The 18,522-nt window shown below is 27.8% G+C and overlaps 2 protein-coding genes across 2 annotated transcripts; one reads left to right on the plus strand and one right to left on the minus strand.

Annotated features, from left to right (window-relative positions):
- The first annotated feature begins 1,747 nt into the window (after positions 1-1,747).
- On the plus strand, positions 1,748-2,221 carry LOC105782460 (RING-H2 finger protein ATL78). The gene has a single exon (XM_012607214.2). It carries the CDS (start codon positions 1,748-1,750, stop codon positions 2,219-2,221), a length of 474 nt encoding a protein of 157 aa, XP_012462668.1.
- A 4,225-nt stretch (positions 2,222-6,446) lies between these two features.
- Positions 6,447-12,196, minus strand: LOC128040531 (uncharacterized). Its single transcript, XM_052629392.1, has 3 exons — positions 11,898-12,196; positions 11,747-11,824; positions 6,447-6,554 (listed from the first exon to the last, which is right to left on the minus strand). The coding sequence occupies exons 1-3, from the start codon at positions 12,165-12,167 to the stop codon at positions 6,447-6,449; spliced, it is 456 nt and encodes a 151-aa protein (XP_052485352.1). The 5' UTR covers positions 12,168-12,196.
- Positions 12,197-18,522: the final 6,326 nt, after the last annotated feature.

Below are 18,522 nucleotides of genomic sequence, written 5' to 3' on the forward strand. Positions count from 1 at the left end.
GTTTTCATTTCATTCATATCCATCCAAATACGACGATGAATTTTCTTAAAATTTTTATTTTTGGTGAAAGAAGAAATGAGAAAGGAAAACTGAACTTGTGTTTGGGTGAATAATTTTAAATTTTTAGATTTTATAATACTAGTATTTTAGAATTTATCCATGCTGGTATTTATAATTATTTTATTTGGATAATTTATTTATTTAGGAAATATTAGATTATTGGAATTTTACAAATTGAAAAATAATTATATTAAAAATATTCAATAGGGATATTATATTTGTGAAAAGAATATAATCAGTTTAAAATAAAAACAAGTTTTAAAATATATATATATATTAGAATTAAATAATTTTTAAAGTGTATTAAATCAAATATATATAATTATGAGGAATTTTGGATAAAAAACTTTTTCGGTGGAATTTGAAAAAAAAGCGAGTTGATGGAATTCTCCGATATATATAATCAAATAAATAAGTTTATTTTTGAATTGTCAGAACATTACTACAAATGAAATTCGTACTACAAATCTCTCACCCAAACACACTTTAAAAGAATTTATTATTAAATTTTATGCATTTAGGCGTATAACTCTTAAGACTTTTGAATTTTTAAAATTTGTTTTATTATTTTAAAATTAAAATATACAAAAAGAAGAATACACACATAATAAGATTTAAACTTAAGACATTATGATTTTAAATATATTTATTTTACTATTTCAACCAAAGCCTTATTTATTTTATACAATTTTTATAAATATATTTATTATATAATTTTGTTTTTCATCCGCATTATAAATGTGTCTTAAAATTTTAACTGAGTTAGTATCACGTACCAATTGAAATCAAACTCAACGACTAAAAATTCAAGCTTTTTATAAAAGTAAATTATTTTATTATAAAAATATTTTAATTTTTTAATATAAACTCTATAAAACGCACACAAAATGAGATTTACACTTAACCTTATAATATAATTTTTACCACTTAAGTCAAACTATTAATTAGTTTTTTCTATAAACTTATAATAGATATATTTTATACTAAATTTTTAGTCACATTATTGACGTGCCATTATTCAATGTATATATATTATACTAATCACTCCTAGAAAGCAAATTGAAAAATTACGAAATTGAAACCCAGGAGGTATGAAAGATTAAAACTATTTAAAAAAGTATTTAATCTTTTTCTTGTTCTAGGAGTTTATATGAAATTTAAGAAAAGAATTTAGTTTTATAAATAAAATTTTGGAAAACTTGTGCGATGAAAATGCTATAAAAAGGAGTAATTTTGGACAAGAATTTATTAAAATGGAAAATACGCATTTATATTTAAATAAATAAATTTTCGTTTATAAAATAAAAAAAAATCTGAAACTCATTTCACAATATTTTTATCAACATTTTACACCTTAATTTCCTATTGAAAATTATTATCATGCAGACCAGAGGTGAAGTTCCAATTAGCTGTTGGTAACGTAAACCATTTTAATTTCATCTCCAACAATTTTTGTGTTTTTTTAATCCATAATCAAACTTTAGAAAATCACACACTGCAATATTTGAATAAAAATAGTAATATTTTCTTTGTCTGCTAATGTTTAATAAAATTCGTGGGTTTGAATGAGGAAAACTCAGCAGTAAATTACCGCAAACCATTTCTGAATACAATATTCTATAAATAACCCTATATTTCCTATCCTTTTCTAAGCCATCTCGCTTGTCCAAACTCAAAGCATATCTCAATGTTTGCTTCATCAACAGTCGCCTTCGACCATTCAATCCTGGCGATTGACAAGATAGAGAAGTGTTACTCTTCCCTTCTTTCAATCGTTACGGTTGTGCAATGGTCATGGAATATCTTGCTTCGTTTCTCCTTGTTCCCTTATCAAATCCCTACACCCATTGGGGGCGATGATTTCAAGCTAGGGAACCGGAATCACTGCAGCAAGCGAGACGTGGGTGATGATGATGAAGAAGTTGAATGTGCTATATGTTTATGTAAGATCGATGAAGACGATGAGATTCCAGAGTTGAGATGTGACCATCTTTTCCATAAAGTTTGCTTGGATAGATGGGTCGGACATCGACGTACCACATGCCCTGTCTGCCGCAGATCTTTAACTCCTCGGCAACTAGCGTCCGGCATGGAAGTTATTCTTTTCAAATATTGTTCTTTTGATGATACCAGCCACCGGGAAACCTGGTGGCTGCGTTAGATCATTTTAGTAGCTACCGTGATATGGTGGCGGGTTAAGCTTTTTTTACTGTTGATATTTACAAATAATTAATTACCATAACATTCATTATGTGAAAAAAAATCCATATTTAAATCCTTTTATCGTATATATAGTCATGAAAGGGGTTTCAACTTTGAACTTTTTAATGATTTTGAACAAGTTGGAACAGTAAAAGTGCATGAGCCAATATTGTTGTGATAAGACCCCCACTTTCCTTCAATTCTATGTGTTTGATTAATCATCTCAGATCAATTGAATAAACTCATTTACTTGTTCTTTTTCGCCTATTTTCTTGCCCCAATTCTTATGAGCGATCGAGAATAGGAGGATCTACGATGACTTTTAATTTCTTTTTAAGATGTAATTACACTTTGTTGTCTAAACATATAGGAATTAACTTCCGGCTTATTGAATCAACAATCGGTTAGGATACCGGTTTAGATAAAGGATTGAACTGATTTTTTATTGAACCACTTATAAATTAGTTTATCTGGATTAAAAATCGATTGAATGAAGGGTTGGACAAGTTGAACTGATTTTCTATATTTTTATTTTTAACAATTTATTTAATTAGAATCATACTAGTCAGTTGAATTGATCAAGCTAGGAATCGTGGTATAACCGATTCAACCACTAATCCAATTTTAAAAAATTAGAGAGTATATAAGATTCCGTTCGATTTCAGAAAACAAACGTCACTTTCATTTTTATTTTCCTCGAAAATAGAAAACATTGATGAAAATGTGTTTTGTTGAAAATTTTAAAAATAATTTTGAAAAATATAAATGTGAAAATTAAAAATAATAAAAGTTGTGCTTTGTAAAAGTGAAAAAGTTTTTTTTTTTAACTTTAGGTAAACTGGTCCTGGTGTAAATTCATATAAACTAAAAATATATTTTGCAAATATTAAATTTGATACCTTAATTCGAATCCATATAAATGTAAAACTTTTTATTTTATTTCTCTTAAAGAAAATATTTACCAAACATGTATGTTTTTCACATTTTCATTATCGAAAACATATATTTTTTGTTATATTATCTTTTATAAATTATTTTAATTTATCTAATTATATTTAATAATTTTATATATTTAAAATTTTATTAGTTAATGATAGATAATGTTATTTTTAAATAGAACTTTTAAAAGATAATACCAAATTAAATTCACATCGATAAATAAAAATGATTTTAACATGATTTGATTATTATCATATTTATAGAGTAAAATATATTTATTTAATTAAAATCATAATTATAAAAATATGGATTTTTATTTTTTAACAATTATGATGAATGATTTTATATATATTTATATTTTAAAATTAATATCTGATATTATGTTTTAATAAGAAATATATAATAAAATTAATTAATTTCACTTATATAATTAATAATTAATGAATATTGCTAATGCAGATAATGAGAAATGGCGAAGCCACCATGAATAATAATAGAGTTTTGTGCAAAATTTTGTCATGTATTATCACAATTATTTTTTAATTCCAATTTACTAATATATTAAATAATAAAAAGTATTTTAGTTATTTCAGAATTGATCCAAACTCATTCTTTTATTGCTTGTATATTATAGATAAGACTTATTTCTTCTATCATTTATAATAGAGAGAGACTTTTTAAGGGGACTTAAGCAAAAAGTTGTAGGGAAAATATTGAGCATTAATGTTAATATAGGGGGCTACATCTAGCTGGAAACAGATCCTGTCTATGACTAACTTTGTTTTAATTAAGTGTAGGCGGAGAACATACGCTACTAATAGAAAATACACCTATATTGTATAATATTGTTGCTTATTTTGTATTTTATTTAGGAGTGAATAAAATTCGATTTGAGTTATTTATATCAACTCGAATAAATATTCAAATTGAGTTCGGTTGCTAAAATAGGATTCGTCAACTCGACTAACTCGCAATTTTTTTGACTCGATCGAATCTCACCCCTAACCATAATGGGTATGCATGTCCCTTGTAAAATGAAAATTAAAGTTATTTTTATATGCTTTCATTAAAAGTTAATTATATTTTGATCCTCACGAATCATAAAATTATGATTTATTTCTTATAAAAATAAAGGTAATTAACTCCTCCAAAATTGATAATTTAATATTAGTTTTCACGCAAAAAAAGAAAAGAAAAGAATTTCTTGGTTTCACGGTGTAATTTTACAAGTAGAGTTAAAAAATTCACGTGTTTCATTCATTTTATATATTTAATATTTTACCATACTCAAGCTGGTTAAATATATATTAAACAATATATAATTAATTACTTAAAAAAGAAGAAGCTAATTCTAGTAGAAAGAAAAATGAGGAGTGAGAGAGTGGAAAGTAGAAATATTGGAGTTATATTGGTATGAGAAAATTGGTGGACTGTTTCACCAAAAAAAAAATTCTGATTTGCGTCAACAATCCATACTTATTCTTAATTTACTCCCCTGAGTCAACAATTTATACTAGAATAATCCAACCTCTTTTATCAACTCTTTCGAAAAGAAAAAATGTCAAAAATTCACATATGGCGGGTATTAAATTAATTGGACTGACCTCATCATCCTCATTTTATTCAGATGAACCCTCCTCACTCTTCAACTAAGACCAATACACTCTATCAGTCATGCCTTGCCGTCTTAAATGTCCCTTCTGTTTTTGCCTTATTTCATCATTTGCACCCTCAACTATACACATTTTTTCAACTTACTACCTACTCTCTTTTTTTTCTTTGTCAATCATTTTATAAATTAAAATTAGGAAAAGGGAATTCAATATTGAAAATTTGAAAAAGAAATTACTCCCCAGAAAGTAATCCGGTGGTCTTCATTTGAGTTTTACTCCTAAAACATCTACTTCATTTTCCTTTTGTTTTGAGTCCTTGTTGCTAATCTGATTGTATATATAGTCCATCTAGCTTGATTTCTTTGGAACTTTTTAACCCCACATTTCTGTTTAAACAAACCCTAATTTTTACATTTCAGTTCTGAAACCTATCTTTCCATATTATTATTTGTATTTAAACTAGATTTGGTGAAAGCTTAAATCCAAAATCGATCTCTGAAACTAAGCTACAATGAACACAATATTTCTTTCTACGTTGGGTTTTGAATGGGAAACTAAGCTATAGGAAAATTGAAAGAAGAAAGAAATAAACCCTAGGTTTTGGGTACATTCTATCGTGAGGGAACGTGAAAACATCAAGAGTAAAAAATAGGCTCTTTTCTTTTATTTTACTAATAAATTAAAATTATTTAATATTTTGAATAATGAAAATATAATCTCCCACCATGATGTATCTAATATGGTAGTAATTAGTGAAACAAGAATACTTATATAAACCAATGAAGTAAGACTATTACGAATGGGTCTAGATTAAAATCTTTATAATATTTATGATTCCCACATAAATAAGGAGTTGGACAATAGCTACAAAATGAGAATTTAAGAGAATATAAAATAAGAATGTCAATAAGTTGTTTAATAAACTTAACATTTGGGGTAATTTAAATAATAAAAAGAATTGGCAAAAAGATAGCTACTAAATTAAGAAAATATGTATAATTTAGACTGCAATTTATCAATTTGACAAGTTTTCATTCCTTTCATATGACGTCTCCATTCTTTGGATTTTCCTACAACACATGCTTCTCGCTAGATTTTGCTCATATCACATGCGTGGCCCATTGCAAAGAATTATAAATTAATACAATAAATTTTAGTCCTTAAAATTTTAGTTTTGAACTAAATGATAACATTTAAATTTATTTGGTTAAATTATACTACTAGTTTTAATTTTTAAAATTTTAGGCTCTATATAAATATATTACTTGACTTTTTCATATAAATAATGTGTAGAGAAATAACAAGATGACATGACATTATACATGTGAAAATGTATAAAATTTCAAAATTAATTAAAATAAAATATAAAAAGGTAAATTATTAATTAATGGTAAAATGGAAGTAGCGCAGGACGGTACTTTTTAAAAAAAAATTAATTTTTTTTTTACAATTACGGTCTCAATGTCTAAGCGTATAAATATGAATGAAAGGAGGAAGACTTTTTGAGGCGCAGCTCGTCTAATTTATTCACCGTTTATAGTCACTAAGTTTGAGCGAAGATTATTTCTTAGTTTTAAGGTTTTTGGTGAGCAAAACCAGAGTTATAAATGTGACTCTTTTTTTTTTTTTTTATCAAAAACAATAAACCCAAATTTGTATTCTCCCCACGTTGAGTGACTTTTCTGTAGGCATCTCCCCCATTTCCTTTGCTGTTACATCTGTGTTATTCAACTCTGATGGCTGGAATAGTTTAAAGAAAACCCCAGTCAACATGGAATATTTGGTTTTTCAATCTTAAAAAACAAAAAGACTGTAGCTGAATAGAATTACATTTCTATTGCTTAATTTTGTCTACGAGTGAGCATTTGGTCGAATTGAAAATTTTCGAGTTAATTGAGTTTTCGAATCTTATTTTATCATCCTAACTTTATTTGAAGTTTTCTCGAATCGAGTCGAGTGAGATGGAATTCGAATCAAATCGAATCAAATATATTTGTTCAAGTTAAATTTTAAAAAATAATTTTGGGTCCTTGTAACCACTGTCACCCATCGTAATAAAATTTGTCCACCTTAATCAAATTTTTTATTAACTTTCATCACCTCATAATTTAGTTATTAATCTTTTATATACTGGTTAGCTTCTTTGCTTGCTTAGTTGTTTCAATTATCTTCAGATTCTTGTCACTATGTATTTTGGAATTAAAAATATATTAAATGTAAAAATATGATTTTTAATAAAAGTTATTTTAAAAATAAAATGTGAAATTGATACCAATATAAAATTTTAACACGAATATTTTATGGCATAATTAATAATTCAATTTTAATATAAATATTCAATATGACTAAACAATTCAATAATATAAATAATATAAAATATGAAATTTAATTTAATAATATAAATAGTAGATATAAATAAAATTATTACTATTTATGTTTAGTGATTTTTTTTTGGATAATTTTGATTTTTTATTTGAGAGTAAAGGGTGAGAAGTAAAAGTTTAGGGGGGAAATAAAAAGTTTTGGGGAATAAAAGTTTGAGAGAAAGTAAATAGGGGGAGTGAAATTTTGGAGGGAAAATATTAAAAAAAATTGGAGGGGGGAGGGTTTGGGGTAGATGAGAGGTGAGATGGGAAGGGAATAAAAGTTTTAGGGAAAAAAGTGGGAGGGAGTAAAAATTTTGGGGGAAAATAAAAGGTTTTGAGGGCTTTTGGGAGTAAAATTTTGAGAAAAAGTAAATGGGAGAGTAAAATTTTGGGGGGTTGGGAGGGGAGGGGAGTAAAAGTTTTGGGGGGAAAGTGGGAAGGAGTAAAAGTTTTGAGGGAAAAGTGAAAAGGTTTGGGAGTTTAGGGGAAAAATGTAAAATATTATAGTTTGATATTCGAATTATTCGAGTTATTCGAATTCGAAAACTCAACTCGAAATTTGAAAAAAAATTCGAGTTGATTCGAATAACTCGATTCGTTTAACTCGAAATTTGAATTTTTTTTCAATTTTTTCGAGTCGAATCAAATTTTGCTCACCCCTAATTTTGTGATATGGATAGTGTCAAAAACGGCACACTTTAATGTATAAATAAAGACAGAAGAGTGCTTGGTTGTTTCCGAGGGATGCCTTGTCCCCCTGCCCACTCAGTATCTTCGACATATGATTTCAGCAGTTGTTATAATTTGACTGAAGAACAACACAACATTGAATAAAAAAAGCATATCTTGTTATTTTTTTCCAACTCCAATATATATAGGTACAGTTCAAAATAAAGTAAGAAAAGTCTAACCATAATCGTAAAAGTAATCATATTTTTTTATCCCAAAGTAATTCAGCCACAAACAAATTGGATTCAAAATAGTACCAATATTTTTAAAAGTTTAGGGTAGTATCAAAAATTAAAACAAAATTGATTGATAAATTCAATAAAGCTTATTTTATTATAAATTTCATTGATTTAATCATAATACATTAGCTTAATAAAATATTTCATTTTAATCCACCATCTTAAAATTGACATATATTTCAAAAATTCCACCATTCATTCATTAATGAATATTTAAAATATCCATATAAATTTATAAGAGATAAGAAAATCTATCCAACATCGATACATAAATTTATACACATACTAGTTTGTTAATTTCATGGATCACATGGGTTGGTTGGTTGTTTGTTTAATATATCTCTAGAAACCAATTTTAGTTGGTTTAAAATTACTATTCAAGTGTTGTTTAAGTTTTAGCTCGATTGGCATCAACATTGTTTCCAATACAGGAGGAAGCGGGAGGGACTATGGGTAGTTTTAGGTATTATGTCTCTCAAAATGAACATATATAATCAAAACCTATAATGAAATTATGCAAAAAAATTTACAAATAAAGTGCTTTAAATAAAACTAAAATTAAAATATTTTCATATATTTTAAAATTATTATTAAAAATTTACTATAACAGAAAGACATTATTAATATTGATAAATTTTAATTTTATTAAAACATAATATTTAAAATATGATGTAATATTAAAAATAGAAATAATGATATAAATGAAAATAAATACAAAATGATTATTTACTTTTTAAAATTTTAATAATAAATTATTTTTAATCAAGGTAAACTTATTAAGTTTTTTGGAAGGGAATTAAATTGCATTTTATAGTAAAATGTAATTTCATTATTTTAATAGTTTATATCTTTATAATTTTAAAAAATTAAATTAAACTTTTATCATTTTAAGGGGCTAAAGTGTAATTTTACCATTATTAATTTAAAATATTATAAATTATAAATGGGCCTAAATAAAAAAATTCTATTTTAGGACGAGCCACTAAAAGTATAAAAAATTGTATGATTTTGAATAAGTTTAAAATGATTTAAAGGAAATTTAATTTAATTATCAAATAATTAAAAGATTAAAATTTTAAATGATAATTAGATATATAAATTATTCAAAGTGTAAAAGATAAATTATTATAAATCATTAGATATATGTTTATATTAATAAAAATTGTCTATATATTAATAAAATTACTTTCAATGTAATAAAGTAAAACACTAATTCATATTTATAGGTTTAATTTTTATCTCTCCATAGTAATTAAGAGTATGCAAATGAGTTTTCTAAAAAAACATGCCAATGAGTTTTCTAAAAAAAAACATGTATAAAATATTCAAGTTAAAATCTATATAAAATAAAACATTAATAAATAATAAATTTAAAATAAGTAAATGAAAATAATTATCTTTTATAATTTAAAAATGAAACATATATTTTTTTAAAATTGTTAATAAATAAATAAATAAGGAAAAATAATTTAAAATACATTTTCATAAAATAATATCTTAATAATTTTTAAAATTACTTATTAAGTGTAATTTGTTATGGCGGATTTTGAAGGCTATATTAGCCACTAAAATGGCCTAGCAAAATTATCGGAGTTTTAAAATAGTCTTTTTAAAGAATTTGTTAATCTTAGAAGAAAACTTAGCGTGTTATCTCTTTTTCATTAAAAGACAAAATTTTCCAAAGTAAAAACCAATTGGTTTTAATGTTTATTTAGCAAAAGTTGTTTTTCGATTTTATTTACTACTCAAAAACTCATTCATAATATTGCAGCAGAAAAGTGATAATCGACAGAGTTTTGATTAAAAACCAAATTTCATGCATATCACACCTCGATATATGTACGGTTCAATGTCTAAATTATGTAAGAAATGAGTTATATGCTTAATGGTTAAGTGTTAGTGCCCCCTACCTAGAGAGTAGAGGTATATTGGATTAGAGGTGTATTGGATTAGAGGTGTAATAGCAAATCAACTGTTTGGTTGAATGTAATGGAATAGAGGCGTAATAGTAATCTTGTGTTTGGTTGAATGGAATAGAGGTGTAATAGCATAATGGAAAAAACTAAAATGACTAGGATACCCTTAGCATAAATTTGTTTTGGTAAATGATTATTGTTATTGTTATTTAAATTTTAATAAGATTATTATTATCAATAATAAATATTTTAATCATATTTAAACATAATTATTATTAAATATATTTTAATTAAAATATATAATTTAATAAAATTCTTAATAATTAGCAGAAATTTGTTTTGGTAAATTATTAAATATTGTTATTGTTATTTAATATATAATAAATATTGTTAATAATTAATATATAAGTATTGTTATTAGCGAAATTTATATTAAATATTGTTATTGTTATTTAAATTTGCTTAAGATTATTATTATCAATAACAAATATTTTAATCGTATTTAAACATAATTATTATTAAATATATTATAATTAAAATATATAATTTAATAAAATTCTTAATAATTAATATTCTTATATGAATTTACTCAAATCATAATATATGATACTGTAAAATATAAATTAACATAATTATTATTAAATATATTATAATTAATATATATAATTTAATAAAATTCTTAATAATTAATATTCTTATATGAATTTACTCAAATCATAATATATGATACTATAAATGAAAATTTGAAATAATTAATATTAAATATATTTTAATTAAAATATATGATTTAATAAAATTTAAAATAATTATAACTAATAAATTATATTTTATGAATTTGTATAATTTAAAATAATAATTGTTACATATAATTTAATAATTAATATTAAATTTCATAAAATTGTATGCTTTTAAATTTTCTTATATGAATTTATGCAATTTAAAATAATTAATATTAAATGTAATTTCATAAAATTCTTACTAATAAAATGTTCTTATATCAATTTACTAAAATCAATATATAACTTGAGAATTATATTCTGCATAAACATAATTAACTTATATTAAGAAAAGGTTAGATGAAAATGAAATTGTACATCATAATCCATATGTTATATAGTTTTACAACATCAAAAAGTTTGAACATTGATATTTAATGGTGAGAAAGAAATCTTCTGACCCATTCCAATTGGGCAACAGAAGGTAAACTAAAGAAAACGATCATTTGAGTTGGATGATCGGGAATTTTACTCAAAGCATCATACCGCTGATCGTCGGTTAAACCTTCAATTGACCATAAGGCTGAATATAAATTTGAAGCTTTCTCTTCCATCTTTTGATGTTCTTTTGACCTCTGCTGAACTACCACCTCGGAGGCAATACTCCTACTGATTTGATCGCCAACGGCTTGGATTTTTTCCCCCAACAAAGTGGCAGCCTCATCAAATGAAGAATACACATTATCACGAGCATCAGATTTCTTCTTTCTCTTGTTTGAAGATGAGGAACCCCCTTGGTCTCTATCTCCTCGCGGATCTGTACCAGAAACATCCATGTCGTCTAAAGAGACGTCGGCTTCGAAGTCATAGAATGTGTTTCTCTCTTCATTCATATATGTAGTACGTTCATCCTCAGCATGTATTTCTTCAAGAACATCAGTAGCTGTTTGAGCGTCTTTCCATCGCCGATCTCTTGCGTATATGGCGAGAAGTTGGTTGTAGTAAGGAAAAACGATGTTTGAACTGAGAGGCTTCTTTGTGACTCTAAAAAAATGAGGAAATCATATTAGTTATAAGTTTTGTAAAAAAATAAATAAATACTTGAAATACATTTTACCTTTACATAGGATTCCCAAACTGCATCTTCAGCAACAACGAGCTGCCTATGCTCGTCCCAACCAAAACCGCTGTTGTTTTGGCCATTAAGCATGTCGTAGACGACTGACCATTCCCTTTTTAGGCACCTAATCCGAGATTCAATATTTGGCTTCGCCTTCAACATTGCTCTTGGTAAAGCCTTTTCTAGCATTTTTTCTAGCTCGTTCAAATAACCGGCCTTGAACCCGGTATCAGCATTAAATGTTCCTACATTGTGCAAATCCACCATGCAAGAAACCAAGGCTGCACCTTATTCTGGAATCCATTTTCTTTTGCTTCCTCGAGAAGCTTGAGAAGAAGCATGTGATTGTGGAACACCTGACATAATTATCTTAAGAAAAAAAAACAAATTTACATTATTTACTATTTTTAATATCATGAATCAAAAGGTGAACAGTTTATAATATTATATCGTTAGTTCAATATCATGAATCAAAAGCTCAATACTAAATTGAATGAAATAACACAAAGTTTAGTACAAAGTTTCATAAACTAGATACATAAAATAACATCAACAAATTAATTGTAACTCAATTTGTCCCTAAACCTAACTAATTTCTAGATGCTTGCCATTCATCGAACATTTGGTTGGCTAGATCCATCCTTCAAGTAGCCCAAGCATCCGATGGATGAATATTTGTTATATTCGGTTCATCGTCATCCACCACATTAGTAGGTAATCCTTCTCCCACCTCCGCTTCAATGGGATCAATACTCATATGGGTTCGAATAAAATTATGGAGCAAACAACATGCAATAATAATTCTATTGTGCACCCTTACAGGATAAAACGATGGACTCCTAAGTATTCCCCATCTAAGTTTTAATAAGCCAAAGCATCTTTCAATGACATTACGTGCTGAGGCATGTTTCATATTAAAAAACTCTTGCGGAGAACTTGGCTGATAACCCTGACGCCACTCGTTCAAATGATATCGCTGTCCTCTAAATGGTGCAAGAAATCCCTCACAATTTGTGTATCCAACATCAACTAGATAATAACAACCTATAAAATAAATTTTTTAATAAATGAGTAATTCAGCACACAAAGTTTGATCTTAATGAATAATTCAAATTCCTCTAACTATACTCTTTACCATGAGGAACTTTTAGTCCATGTGTTCTACTAATGGCATCTCGGAGCACCCGTCCATCGGCAACTGAACCTTCCCAACCAGGAAGAACATAAACAAATTGCATCTCAGGTGTACAAACACCTAGCATATTTGTTGCTATGTCACCTTTTCGGGTTCGATATCTAGGTTTATCAACTGTTGGCACCCTAATCTTGATGTGGGTTCCATCAAGAGCACCTAAGCAATTCTATATCACATGATATAAAACCTTGAGTTAGAATACTAATTTAAATCTAAGTCAACTAAATGTTGTACAAGCTATATATAAAACTCGTCTAATACCTTAAACCATTTCCACCTTGTGTCAGAAGAATCGGTTGTAATTGGCTCCGGCTTTTTAAATAAGACATCTTGTAAGCGTATGACAGCATTTAAAACACTATGAAATGCTTTGCTAACAGTTTCCCCGGACCTTCTAAAGTGATGCTTGATAACTCGATTTTTCAGGTGATGGGAGATGATATGTAAAAACATTGCTACTTGCTCATCAACAAGCATGAACCTTGACGACTTCAATCCCCCTATCGATTCTAACATCTCACATAGTTTAAAAAAGGCAGTTCTATTCATCCTAACTTGTTCAATACAAGTCTCGTCACTAGCATATACAAGCCTCTTCACATAATCTCGTTTTGCATAAAAATCTAAGGTATAGGACCTAATCCTTGGTCTATAAGTCTGTAGGCTAAGGCTGGCACCCATTCTAAATAAGAACCAAATCGCAATGCTACAGATTTCCAACCATATTATCAATGCAAGACCAATTCTTTTACGCCTCACACTTTGTGCAATTAAAGGCAGACGAGCCATTACTGCAACATATTAAAATTAGAACGCACTATCAATGAATTGAAGTTGCAATTAGACATTGTCAAATAAAAATAATCAATACAAATTTAGAACACACGAAGCAAAAAATTATCTACTAAATGATATCGTTGCAACAAAGCTAGATCCCTGATTGCCCTCCCTTATATTAACTATAGTAATTAAGGTATCAAAACTTGTTTATTTTGTAAAGCAACAAATTTTGTGGTATGATTGAGAAAAATATTTTGTTAAGCAACAAGGTTTGGGTTTGTTTTAGTACTTTATTTAATAATAATGTTAATTGAAAAATCATACATACGACTCCATTTTATGATTTCACATTATTGAACACTTTGAAAACAAATTTATATATAATTTTCCTTAGAAATAGTAAAAAGTGTTCAATAAATATGAATTTGGAGACCAAATTTTAATTAGATTTTCTTCACATGGTAGGTTCAAATGTGAAAAGATTTTCTAAGCAACATTATTTTTTTATAAGAATGAGGATTTGTTTTAATAATCTTCTTTCTCTTGTTTTAAAACTTTTATAACATTTTAAATTTAAATTTCTTTATTAAAATATTAAATTTTTGATTTTTAATAAAATATTAAGTCCTTATTTTAATTATTGATTAGTCCTTATTTTAATAAAATATTAAAGTCCTTATTTTAATTATTGATTAGTCCTTATTTTAATAAAATATTAAAGTCCTTATTTTAATTATTGATTAGTCCTTATTTTAATAAAATATTAAAGTCCTTATTTTAATTATTGATGTAATTTTAAAATCAAATGTATAAATAATTGAATCAACAATTATAACTTAAATATGGAAGCTCCACTTTCAAATAAATTTATCAAACAAGACACTAATTGCAACATGTATTGAAAATGAAAAGTTGTTTGAGTAAAGATATCATTGTACTTTGTCAAGATTTTAAGATCGAGCAAAATCGGTTCCATTCAAAAGATAAAAAAATTAGATTTTCATCAAATCAAGTTATTCAAAATTTCAAGTTAACTCAAATAAACTGTTTGAGCTTTGATTTCAAGTCAAATTAAAATTTTACAATTCAGATAATTGAATAACAAATTGGAATAAATGTTCTTTTGGTCCCCATCACAAGATTGAAAATGTATAAATTGGTCACTCTCTCAAAGAAAAATGTAACACCCTTAACCCTTATTAATAACTTTTAAAACTAGTCATAACCCACAACCAAATAACTAAGATCAAAATAACATATACAATATTGAACTTTTCAAAGAACCAAAAATTATACCTTTTATTTATTTACTAACTTGTGCACATACACATATAAATGTGTGCCACTAACCATTTCTCAAATCCATAATCCAAGTTAATTTATACATATACGGTCATTATAAAACTCTCAAACCATAGTAAATATGTGTTTTCATGATATTCACCAAAACATATACTTATATATATGTGTCATTAGTAATTCATGCTTTAGCCGATTTTACCATTTTATCTATTAAGACAGAGTACATGCTTATGAAATATAAACACCAATCCAAATCACATAGTCCCATGCATCTTCTAAACAAGTATGTTCAAATATTCCTCTTTAATAAATACTATATTCCCAAATACCGAATGATCTCATATCAATACCTTAATTAACTTAAGCATAAGTTAACCAAACATATACAACTTGAATAGCAATTTATTGAACTATACATACTAAGTTTGGCGGATAATATATATATATATATATATATATATAAACATACAAGTTATCGATTAACATATGAATTTCGGCCTAAAACGTATTTCTTCATAAATTGCATTTCACCTAAAACCATGCATTATATCACTCAAAAGGAATCAAGTACAAAACCAAATATACATACTTACCAACCAGCATTCTTCCTCTAACAAAAAATAGTTACATTTCCATATAGACACAGATTTGCCAACTTCACATGATACTGAATTTTAACAAGAGAAACGGCCATTCTTTAAACCAATCATCCATCATTTTGATTATATTATAACAAAAGACCACTTATCACACACACCCACACAAAATTCCAAACACATGCTTTCAGTTGTTTCACGCTCTTAGGAGAATACCCTAAACACTTTGTTCGAATCTTGTCATCCGTAGAAAAATCAAAATCAACAATTAACACAAATAATCAGAAGACTGCAAGTTTGAACATTATTTTGAGCATTACTGCCATTGATAAGCAATCCAGGCAGCAATTAACATAATCAATCATGCGACCGGAAAGCAAGAAAAAATAGAATAAGACGAACTCAACAACCAATCAGAAAATTTGCTCAGAGCTAAGATCTTTTAAGCTCTAATGATTAGTTACCAATAACAAATTAAATTCTTAAATTCCCTTGCACTTAAAATAGGAGAATAAAGATTTAACAAGAAGATAGAACCATCATGACCTACAAGGTTAAAGATAAAATAGAAATTGGAGAACAATCTAAAAAATTGACATTCCCATCAGGCAATTAGATCAAAACAAGAATTAAGAAAAAAAAATAAACAAAACCCATTAAAACTAACAAAACCAAGCATACCCAGATCAATAAACATGAAATCAAACACGAAAAAATGGAGATCCAAACGAGTTATAACCCAAAAAACTGATAAAAAAAAGTTACCTTCAAAGAGAATACTCCTACTGGTTTTGGAGATAAAAAAAGGACTCGAAAATTACAACAGAACAAACAAAAATCCAAGATTAGCAGAGAAGAGAGAACAAAAATCCGACTATTGTTTTCAAAGGATTGTCGGTCCTATGCTGATGAATAAAGACATATATGCATAATTTTCCCTACAATATCCATAATAACAATATCAACAAAAAACAGTATGCATTTCTTAAGCCTAACCAACAACACAAAACACATTTCAATCGCACATGCAATACAAACAAAAAAACTATGGAAAACTAACCGATGACGCAAATCGATTAGGAGAAAAGGGGCACAATGAAGAAGAACCTGTAAGGAGAAAAGGGGAAACCGATTAGATAAAAACAATAGAAAAGGTTGACCTCGAATTCTATAGGGTTAGGAAAACTAACCGATGACGCAAATCGACAGAGAGCAAATCGGCCGAAAAAGAAAAGAAAAGAAACGGGGGGAGCAAGCTTGAAGGAACAGAAGAGAAACAAAGGGGATCGGGGGAGGGTAAAACAGGGAGGGTTTGCTGAAGCCGTTCCTAATCTGGGAAAAAGGGGGGAATAGAAATCGGTGGTTTTTACCGATTAGGAAAGTAACCGATTACACCCGTATTACCAATACATTGAACCAAACATGGGGATAGAGAGGGATTAGGTGGGGCCCACCGATTAAGGGTGTATTGGCATAGCCAATACACCAAACCAAACATGACCTTAAGCTTGAGCCTCTCCTTCCTTTTCATTTTTGAAAATTTCGGCAAGGCTTCGATAAAATTGCTTGTGTCGCCCCTAGGGTTTACAAACCTTAGGTATTTAAACAAATTTTTCTCTTATTTTGATTATTCACATTCCCTCTTTTTAAAATCCTAATAAAACTAATCTTTCCACCTTATTTTTCCTCTTCTTTTCTCTCATTCATACACCCTATTTCTATCTTGTGTGCTACCAAATTTTTCCCTTATTGAATCATTCTTCGTTCGTTGATTTCTATCGATGTTTAGATTATCATCAATAGCATCCATCATATTTGCCAAAGGTTAGTAAGTACACTTCATTTCAATGATTAGATACTGTATTTTCGTAATATTATCATCACGTGTTAATCTTTTAGTTCGATTAATCAATCTTTTTTGGATCTTGTCAAAATCTTAATACCAATTGTTAATTCCTGTGCATTGACTATTGAAGGATTGGATCTAGGTGAATCAAATCAGAATTGATAGTGAGGGGTGTCGATCGAACTTGTGGTGAAAGGTGTGTGTTCTTTACCAAGTGAATCGGTGGCAACCCGTGTATTTTTAGGGCCACACGGTCTCTCACATGAGAGTGTGGACCACACGGCTATGTGCACCTGTAAATCCTAGGGTAGTTCGTGAACCACACGACCTCAGCCTGTTACACGGCCGTGTCCTTAATGTAAGAAATTTTACCATTGCTCACATGGCCTTAGGCTGTTACATGGTTTGGCCACACGATTGTATATCTTTTCCATATGGTCATGTATTCCTTCCACACATCAAGCTGCCACACGACCGTGTGACCTCTTTTTTACAACTTTGCGCAAAAATTCGTGATATGTTTATTTTAGTCCTTGTATAGTCCCTGAATTGTTTTTAGAGTTTTTGTACACTCAATTGAGACCATGATATTATGATTGGCCTGGAACCTATGATCTGAATGACTGAACCGTTTTTGTTATAATATGTGAATGATACACGCCTACCATCACTGAATATTTGATGATCTGTTACTGTTGCTACTGCTTCTGTATTATTGATTGCATGTTCAGTATGCCTACTACTGTTAAAATGATTCCATGATTAAGCATGACTACTGTTTCTATTTTGTACTGTTACTAGCATGTCATATTGCATAACATGGGGATTGGGACGACATAAAATGAGGAAGTACTGACAGTCTTAAATATGCAAACACTAGTGGTTTATCCACAACTTACTAGA

Source organism: Gossypium raimondii, chromosome 1 (genome assembly GCF_025698545.1).
Source record: "Gossypium raimondii isolate GPD5lz chromosome 1, ASM2569854v1, whole genome shotgun sequence".
NCBI lineage: Eukaryota > Viridiplantae > Streptophyta > Magnoliopsida > Malvales > Malvaceae > Gossypium > Gossypium raimondii.